Consider the following 8803-nt stretch of genomic DNA (forward strand, 5'->3'; position numbering starts at 1 on the left):
TCAGAACATAAGGGTATGAAAGGCAAATACCCTCCCTAAACCCACATACTGACCCATACTCCTGAGCCAACCCCTGTTGCTTACACACCATGTCACACTAGTTTCCCCATTTAAACAGGTTAGTTTGCTCTTTGTGGACTCTGGTACCTCATGCTGGCATTTATTATCTATAAGACTCACTTCCAGAGCTAGGCAGGTCAGCTTCAGGGAGTCCTAGGCTCAAACACATTATGCCTTGCCCACCCCAAATCAGGTTGCCACAGGAGCTGTCAAAAACCTCAGAAAAACAAACCAACAGGTTATATAAAAAAAAAAAACCTATGAAAATTCTTGTTAAAAAAAGCCTGCATGTATCAGAATCCAGAGCTGGTTTCTGCTCTTAAGGAGCTGGCACTTGTACTCTCTGCATTACTCAACACCTCCTTCTTGCCCAGGTTTCAAATCTCAACATTAGCAACAGCCTTAAACTAAGGCTATTTTTATTTTTTGTCTCATTCAAGAGATTGTCTCAACATTTGTCATTTGCCCCCCCCTCCAACTTTGCACATTTCACCAAGTTGTGCAAATACTTACTTGGAAAAGAAATAAGGGTGTTCAGAGTCACAAATGAAGATTGACCAAAACCAAATCCTTTATTTCCACAACGGTATAAATGTGCTCCAAGTATGTGTCCAACACAAGTTAGAAAAAGAAAATAGAACATGCCAGTTGCAAACTAGATCAGTCCACTGACGTGCTGACTCCTCAGGATTAGGTTTAGTTACACATGACCAGTCACAGTAAAAAGATACATTTTAGAGTACAAAGAGTAGCAGGATGTTAAGCCATTTCAGCTTGTGCACATACAAGTCACACTCCTGGCAAAAAAAACGCAGAGACGTTTGCATTATTATGCTGGAAGCTATATTGCATCATTTCAAATGGCATCAATATCAATATCATCATCTTTATTGTTTGCAGGCTTCACAGTTTCAACTTTCGGTACACTGGCAGTTGTAGAATACACCACCTGTGGAAACAAGACACTTTTACTACAGCACCTACTGACATAAGCACTAAATTTTAACATCAGGAGCTGTAACACCCAACCATCCTGTTTATTGCCACAAGCTGCTTAATGCATTCTGACTGCACTGCACCATCCAGCACAAGAATTAATACTGCTTAGAAAACCCAAGTTCAAGCATGCTGAAACAACTAGGTCTGCCTTTAGAAGGCACAGGCATGCGTGTGTAGCTGTAGGAAGCAGGATCTTATGTCCAGGAACAAGAGCTCAGTACTACTGGGAGAAAACAAAAATTCTACATACAAAAAGAAGTCCAGCCACAATCAGCTGGAGCATAGGTAAAAGCTTGTTACCAAGGCCTAAACTATGAGGAAGACAGTTACTTGTTCTTAATCAACTGTTCAAACTATCACTGACAAAGCATTAGAAACAAGGCGCTCTTTCAGTTCAACATGCAGTGATACAAAAAGTAAGCCACTGAATAGCACACCAAGCCAAGTACAAGACAAAAAGAGCAACCTTGGAGTACTTTTCACTAAGTGAACCTTTCCTACCTCTATGTTTTCATCTTCATCCTCTTCTTCATTACCGGAAGATTCTTCTTCAGCTTCCTTTAGCCATTTAATAAATGGTTCTGCTTTGACACGGATTTCTTTGGCAAGCTCCTTTGCAACGTATTTCTTTGAGGCCTGAAAGAGAGGACACTTTGCTTGAAGACTGAAGGAATTTACATCAGATCATACCCATATACAGCAAGAGCATAACTTAGAACTCTAAACTCATCCCACTGCCTTGAGCAGCCAGTTTTAAAAAGTTTTCTCCCAGACATCAGATTAGTTATTTGACAATATCTGCACAAGCTATTACACATAAAGGAGAAACCAGACACAATATGCCAGTCAGGTATTTAACTGGTATGGTATGCAGATACTACCTCTTACCTTTTCTGCCCAGCCAAGGATAACTTCTTCTTCCAGAAGATCTGCATCATACATTTCCTTCAAAATATGCGGTATTTTAGAAATAAGCTGAGACTGATGCATGGCTACCACACATTCAAAGCCATGGAGAAGGTATCTCTGAGCTTTCTTGTTGTTGTGGCAGAACTAGAATTGCAATAAAAATGAAGTAATATTAGTTTCCTCCTCCTTCCTCTCCAGTCAGGGCTCTGGCTTCTGCACTTCTCTCAGTAAGACAGCAAGATTTACATCAGGTCCTGCTATCCCTCGCAGGAGTTCTCACCAGCTTAACAGGTACTTCAAAAATCTTTGTCCCTACAGTACCAAGCAATCCAGACTCAAGCTGCTGCTACCAAAATCTCAACCCAACAGTTAACCTGGGTGCAAAAGGAGGGAGTGCTTACACGAAGGAAGTGACGCCTGTATTTCCTTATCTGTTCCCGAATCTTTTCGTCAAAAAGGACTTCAGTGAGAACCAGCGGTCCCATGGCTTTCACATCCAGTCTCTCTGCTTCTGCTACAATGTCTTTGTCAGAAGTATCAATGACACCTTCTTCCTTCTTTTTCTGTAAGGTAGGAACACTTTAAATGTACTGATGTAGCTTTAAATGCTCTGCATCAATACTTCATTGCACTGTTTTCTCCTTCACCAGTGGTGGAGCCAGTGCTTTGGTAGAAGCTTATGCAACTTGTTTGTAGTCTCCTTACTAACATGTGCAATTACAGCTGTGTGGCTACACTAAATAAACCATGTGAGAATATTCACCTTCACAAAATCGAACAGTATGTTGACTCTTTCCTCTACTGTTCTTTCCAGGTCTTCACTAAGTGTGAGGTTCTTTGCATGGTCACTGATTTCATCCATTCTACGCCTCTGGGCTTCTTCTGTTGTGTCTTCACCCCAGTCATCATCTTCCTCCTCCTCCTAAAATAATGAAAAAAAAAAATTAAACCAAGAGATTCATATGTTATGATAAGCCTAGTAACAGCTGAGGAGCTCTTTCAAACAAGTATTTATTTTCCCCTAAAGGAAGGGCTACACTACAATTTGCAAACGGAAGCTAGGTGTGAGTTCGTAGCTATTTGCTGGGTTACCTCAAGAGGTTTTACCATTATCCAGCACACTCATGACATACTCCTGGTTCAAGGAGCCTGACTGTTAAAGAATATGCAGCTTTCACTTGACAAGCAACACAAAGGTTGTTACGGAAAAGCTGATAAAGCTTCTAAAGAGGAGACACCAAGATACTTCTATTCCAGAAGTGAAGTTCTGGATACACTGAGAACTTCTAGATGACTCCTGCTCCCTACTAGTCAGCACTGCACCAGAAGTTCTGTATCAGAGCAAGACACAAGACACCTTTATCTGCCTGCTTTTCCTTCTACTTACCACAACCTGTGGAGGAGTGATCTCCTCTGGTGGTGGGGGTGGGAGTGTCTCATTGCTGGACACAGAACCATTTTCTTTATCCTTGCCTTTTCTATTCTTCTTCTCCTTTTCTTTCTTTCCTGTACCAGTGTCGCTGCTTTCTGCAAGTCAATTTTAATGTTTTATTCTATGAATCAGAGAAAGCCAACAAGTCCCTGCACTACTATACCTCTGCCAAATCCCCAAGTAGGTTTAGCAGCAAGTTATATATAGTGCTCATCCCCACATACACTCAGGGCAGCTGTGCATCTGGCTGGGAAACCCAGTTCCAGTGAGTCCTGCTTATAATCAAGACATGAAGTTGTACAAGTCTGTATAACAGGTGACCTCACAAAGCAGAGACCTCTGGAATAGGTTAGACTTTTCTATTCTAGCAAGCTTAAATTGCAGTAGGCAACTAGATGCTTACTACAGAGTGTTGCTTGCACAGTTCAAAAACATTACAGTTACCTTTCACTTTTACTTTCTACTTTCCTCTGGTATTAAGGCAAAACAGCAATGAGCTCCTGCTGACTATCTCTCCTCCTCCTCAGCTCTGTTCTGCGTAGGTAAACCCAACTTTTCACAAATACTCCTACTTGGGAAGGCTACAGGATCACAAGGGAAGAGACTGCTCATGCTTAAACTACAAGCATAGGTACTTCATCCTGACACATACTCTTAAGAGCATAGAGTATTTTTAGATTTGAATTATACACATGCAATTTGGTTTTCTGCTTCATTAGCAGCACTCACACTGAAGAAGCTCCCTTTACCCCCAACAAATAAGGATATATGCTTACCAGGTGGGTTTTTGAGTATGAACGTGCAGAGTTTATGGTTTGTGTCAAGCATGCCTCGATAGCCACAGGCTTTGCAAGAGTTACCTATAGTTTGTTTCTTAGGATTGACATGCTGTAAAAAAAGAACATCCTCCAGTTAACATACCACTTACAGAACAACTATGAATTAAACCCTAAATCTGATTTTAACACCAGAGATTTTAAATGTGCTCTGTTGGAAGTGACAAAAGTATCTGAAATAGCCATTTAGCTGTGAAGTTTTGAACTGCTATAAATGTAAGACTTTTGCAAAGGGGGCATAGATACTCAAGTCAGCTATGAACCTTGCACCACTTCCATAACCATCTAACAGCACACTTTCACAGTGCTACCACTAATACAGAGTGCACTTACCAGATCAGTTTCAGGATTCTCACACTCAGGACAGAGAACAAATTTTTTAATGAATCCATCCAACATGTCTTGCAGCTTATTCGCCTCATGAGATCCATTGACAATGTAACGGTCATTCTTAACATCAAACTGGGTCTGTGCTCCCAGCTCACAACCAAAAAATTTGGTAGGATCTGTAAAGAAAGTATAGTTAACCACCACTGCATTTCTATCTTCACATCCTCCCTGTGCTTTTTAAACATCAAGTAAGTATTGTTTTTGTTCTGCTCATTATTTCATCCTGAGATGATCACATGTATTTCTAAGAGCTGTGGAAGAATGGTATTAATGCCTTAACAGCTACTTAGCACTACCACTTCAAACATGAAGAATGAGCAAATATGCTGTGTCACTCCAGACTACTTACACGTTGGAGGCCGATTAAGCGCCTTTGCAACGTCAACCATGTTGACTATAACAGTCTTTATTCCATTTCCTTTGCCCTCCACCTATATGGGGAAAAAAAAAAAAAAGGTGTTTTAAGATTAAGTGACTGCAACAGCCAAACCCAGCATGTATGCCCCAATTCACTACATCATAGTTCTCCTTTGAAGTGTGTTTCCTCAGCACAGCTAATCTGTGCTCAGTCTGGACAGAAAGGAGCATGCACCCTCCTTGCCCTATGACTGGCTGTGAACATCATCATTCCTGTCTCCTCCTCTATCAAGGGGGAAAGTGTGAAACACTACCTACTAACTAACAGTTAGTTACCTTGGCAATCAGACGGGGCATTTTGTAGCGATAGAACTGATCTGAAACACTGCGGTTGACGTTGACAGACATTTTGCCTTATTAGTAGCTTTATCAATAAGATGAAGAGATCTTTGATTGCAGTTTTTTGGTATCTTCTGTCTGGAGAAGACGGGATGACATAAACGACTGCAAGAGTTCTCGGTCTCTGACATGAAAAAATTTTCGCCACTGAGGCTGTAAGGTTCTTGCTTGTATGCTATGTTTCCCCAATACAGGTACCAGTGGCTGCGCAACAGCTCTGCAAAGCATTAACAAACAGAGAAGTTAAGTTTTCCTTAACACATACTGATTTGATATTGCTACAGAGCTACATAAGGGACTCTATCTAGGGTGAAAACTACATATAATAAGTACATTTATGCTATGGCTGTCTTCAGTGTGTGAAACTGAAAACAACAGCCTTGAATTGTACTGCTAAGAACTCATCCTCAACTACAACAGGGCATTCCACTCTCTTCTTTCTTACTACTCAAAAAGCACTGAACAGCTAAAGACTATTTTCTGTACAATTAAATCCTGAAGGCGTGATGCAATCAATAAGGAATGGAAAAGCACTGCTTGGTTTATTATAGAAACCAAAAATTCTTGCACCAAAAATGTCATGTGATACAGTTCAGGCTGCAAGGCAGAAGAAAAACATGCAAAATATTTGGAAAAACTGTTTCAAATTCCACATACTAGCACAAACCTACCACATAAACCAAAGTCTGTCAGAATGCTGAGTAATACCAATAAGATAAAGCAGCAGCAGTCTGTAGCCCAACAGAGTTTTTACATGGCTTACCATTTTTGTTTTTTGAAGTTGAAAATTAGGTAATTCTCCCTCTCACTTATGGATTCTCCTAGCAGCTGCTGTTGAGTTTTGACTTAACAAGAAGCCTGATAAAGTCTGACATAAGTTGCTTCACTGTAGAAAGCCTAGCAATGCAGAGGTACAGAGCAGTGCAGGAGCTTTTCCAGTTGTTGTGTTTTGTTTTGTTTTTTTTTTTCTTAGGGGAAAGGAGGGAGGGGGAAGAAGGGGAAGGAAGATGAATCCTATTATTAAAGTTGCCTTAAGCACTATTCATATATTAACATGTGTCTCTATAATCAGATCCAAGAGTACTTAAGCCACAACTGGTTGACTACACATGCAACCCTGACCCCAGCGTGGCTATTCTGACACATCATCATGTTGTTATCATTAATGACAGAAGTGCTGACACATTAAAATAGCCTCCTTGGTATTTACACGTAAGAGCACATCTATTGTTGTCACATGCTCCAAGTGCCTCTGGTAATATTTACAGCTTCTTTACGCTTGTATGTGCCCGGTGTTCTACATTAGCCCAGATGCATTTTTGCCCTTCCTCAGCAAAAACTAAACTGCAAGCTTCCTTTCAAGCACGAGGTTTCCTTCCCCAAAATGTCTAAGAGCCACCATATAAACCGGACCACGTGCTTGCATAAGCGTGGAGGAAGCAGGTATCTCTGGGACTGAGCATGAGCTTTCAAAAAGAACATGCCGTTTCTTCTTCCAGATTACAGCTTTTGTCTGCTGTCGACTAAAGCTCCCTCTCCTGGTCCCTAGGACACCTCATCCCAAGCACCACCCCCCCATATGCTATGCACAGAGGAAAAAGCGGGAAAGCAGATAGACTCCTAGCTTCAAAGCACCGTTTCCCCGCCCCACTCTGCCCTGTGATGAGTCATAAATGCAGCAATTAAGCACTGACTCAGCCTTAGAAGAGCTGGGGGAAGTTACCCCAGCCACGCATGCGCTCTTCAGTGGGAGAGGTGGACGTTCCGCGGCTGGCCCCTCAATCCCCGGGGCTAACCGTCGGAGGAGCAGCAGCCCTCCTTCCTCCGCACGGCGTGTGTAACTGCGCCACAGCCCTCCCCCCCCCCCCGCCGCGCACCCCCTGCCCGCCCACCCACAGCGGAGAGGCGCGGCCCTGCCGCCGCCATCTTGTCTCATCGCATGGCGCTGGGGGAAGCGGGAGGCAGAAAATAATTAAAAAAAAATAAAACCCAACATAAAAGCCTAGCCAACGGTTGCAAGTGAAGCTTTGGAGCTTTTAGATTTCTTGCTTCATCCCACACCGTTTCTCTTCCTCTCCTAACAAGGTCCCTGACCTTTCTTTACACACAGCCTCTTCCACTAGCCACCATTTACCCAACAACCCGACGCCCCAGCCTAGCCTAAGGCATCCCCTAACCTTACCATTTCTCAAATCCTCTTCACAACCCTAGCTGCCCTACTACGCCAAAGCACAGACGCCAACACTCACCGTTTTCGTCCAATAAAGACATAAACCCAACGCTGCTCGCCCCGGGCTGCGACGAAGCCGAATGTGCAAGAAGAACAAGGCCGTAGGGGCGCTTATATGCAGGCGGAGAGGGAGGCGGAGGCGGACGCCGCAGCCTCCGGGTCCCGGCGTCCTGAGGCGGGCGGTATCAGCAGGGACAGCAGTGCCAGGTAATCTGCAGGGAAGGCACAATCAGGGGCATCATTAGTGGCGACACCTGTGAGGAGAGGGAGGAGGGGGGATAAGAGGGAAGGGGGAGGGAAAGACTGCGGCCGGGACGCAGCTCAAGCAGAAGGGGGCGGTTGATGGGACCCCGGCAATGGCTGCCCCGTACTCACCTCTAGAATGTTCTCGCTCTGACTGAACAACGCCAAAGCTGGGATCAATCAGCCAGGGGAGAGCCCCGCCCCGCAGCCCCACCATTGGCTCACTGCTCGCCTTGGGACGAAGCTATTGGCTAAGGCCTCATAGTCCCCCCCACCCACTGGCGGTTACCGCTATCAATCAGGACGACTCTGCCTTCGCCTCCCTCCTCCTCTGCCCTCCCCCCGGCAGTGCCCCAAAGGACATCGCGTCTACATCGGCAGAGTCTCGCGAGAGAGCACGGGGCGGGGGGAGGTGGGGGCTGAGTCAGTGCGATCGGGTGGGGGATGGGGGATGTTGGGTATTAACTGTTCTCCCTCACGACGGCCGTCCCGTCGGGCGTGTGGAGAGACCCCGCTGCGGCCAGCGCCGCTTTTCCCTTGCGGCATGGCAGGCCGTCCTGTCTTCCCCTCAGGTCCGCTTTTTCCCCTGGGGAGGCGAGCAGGACTCCTCGCGGTCTGGAGAGTTCCTCCCGTGTGGGCCGGGCCCGCGCGAGCAGGCTGTGTCAGGCCCAAGACCCGCTCTCGCTGTCGCTCGTAGGCAGCGTGGGGCGGGCTGGGGGAGCCTGTATCCCCGCTGCAGCCGGGGGCAGCAGGGCTGCGGCCGGCATGGATTGGAGGGAGGCGTAGGAAGCCTTGTTCCTGACAGAGGCAGAGCCTCCAGTGCAGTAGGGATGAAAGCTTGGGTGGGTTTCACCTCGGAATTGACCGGCAATGACTGAATACTGGATATTAGAGCAACTGCATTGTAAATAACTTAAAGCAATTACGTTGCGTTCTTCCTGTACAGCC

General features: G+C 45.1%; 1 protein-coding gene and 1 non-coding gene across 4 annotated transcripts; both read right to left on the minus strand.

Moving 5' to 3' along the window:
• Positions 1-607: 607 nt before the first annotated feature.
• On the minus strand, positions 608-8111 carry EIF5 (eukaryotic translation initiation factor 5). Of its 3 annotated transcripts, XM_031049485.2 has the most exons (12): positions 7988-8111; positions 7632-7824; positions 5320-5599; positions 4976-5057; positions 4570-4742; positions 4177-4288; positions 3356-3495; positions 2732-2890; positions 2370-2531; positions 1948-2112; positions 1561-1695; positions 608-1009 (listed from the first exon to the last, which is right to left on the minus strand). In XM_031049485.2, exons 3-12 carry the CDS (start codon positions 5389-5391, stop codon positions 917-919), a joined length of 1293 nt encoding a protein of 430 aa, XP_030905345.1. In that variant the 5' UTR covers positions 5392-5599; positions 7632-7824; positions 7988-8111; the 3' UTR covers positions 608-916. The 3 variants fall into 3 exon arrangements, with proteins under 3 accessions (XP_030905345.1, XP_012984646.1, XP_030905346.1); XM_013129192.3 differs by lacking the exon at positions 7988-8111 and having other exon boundaries at positions 7632-7967; XM_031049486.2 differs by lacking the exons at positions 7632-7824; positions 7988-8111 and adding an exon at positions 6146-6291.
• On the minus strand, positions 3695-3818 carry LOC115946604 (small nucleolar RNA SNORA28). The gene has a single exon (XR_004080651.1). It is a non-coding gene; the product is annotated as a small nucleolar RNA SNORA28 (small nucleolar RNA).
• Positions 8112-8803: the final 692 nt, after the last annotated feature.

This window comes from Melopsittacus undulatus, chromosome 4 (genome assembly GCF_012275295.1).
Source record: "Melopsittacus undulatus isolate bMelUnd1 chromosome 4, bMelUnd1.mat.Z, whole genome shotgun sequence".
NCBI classification, from domain to species: Eukaryota; Metazoa; Chordata; class Aves; order Psittaciformes; family Psittaculidae; genus Melopsittacus; species Melopsittacus undulatus.

Excerpts from the sequence above, each read along its gene's own strand:
- EIF5 (XM_031049485.2), bottom strand. The coding sequence starts at position 5,391 with ATGTCTGTCAACGTCAACCGCAGTGTTTCAGATCAGTTCTATCGCTAC. Across the intron at positions 4,289-4,569 it reads AGAATCCTGAAACTGATCTG|CATGTCAATCCTAAGAAACA; the intron begins GTAAGTGCACTC and ends CTTTTTTTACAG. Across the intron at positions 2,891-3,355 it reads TCACTCCTCCACAGGTTGTG|GAGGAGGAGGAAGATGATGA; the intron begins GTAAGTAGAAGG and ends TCATTATTTTAG.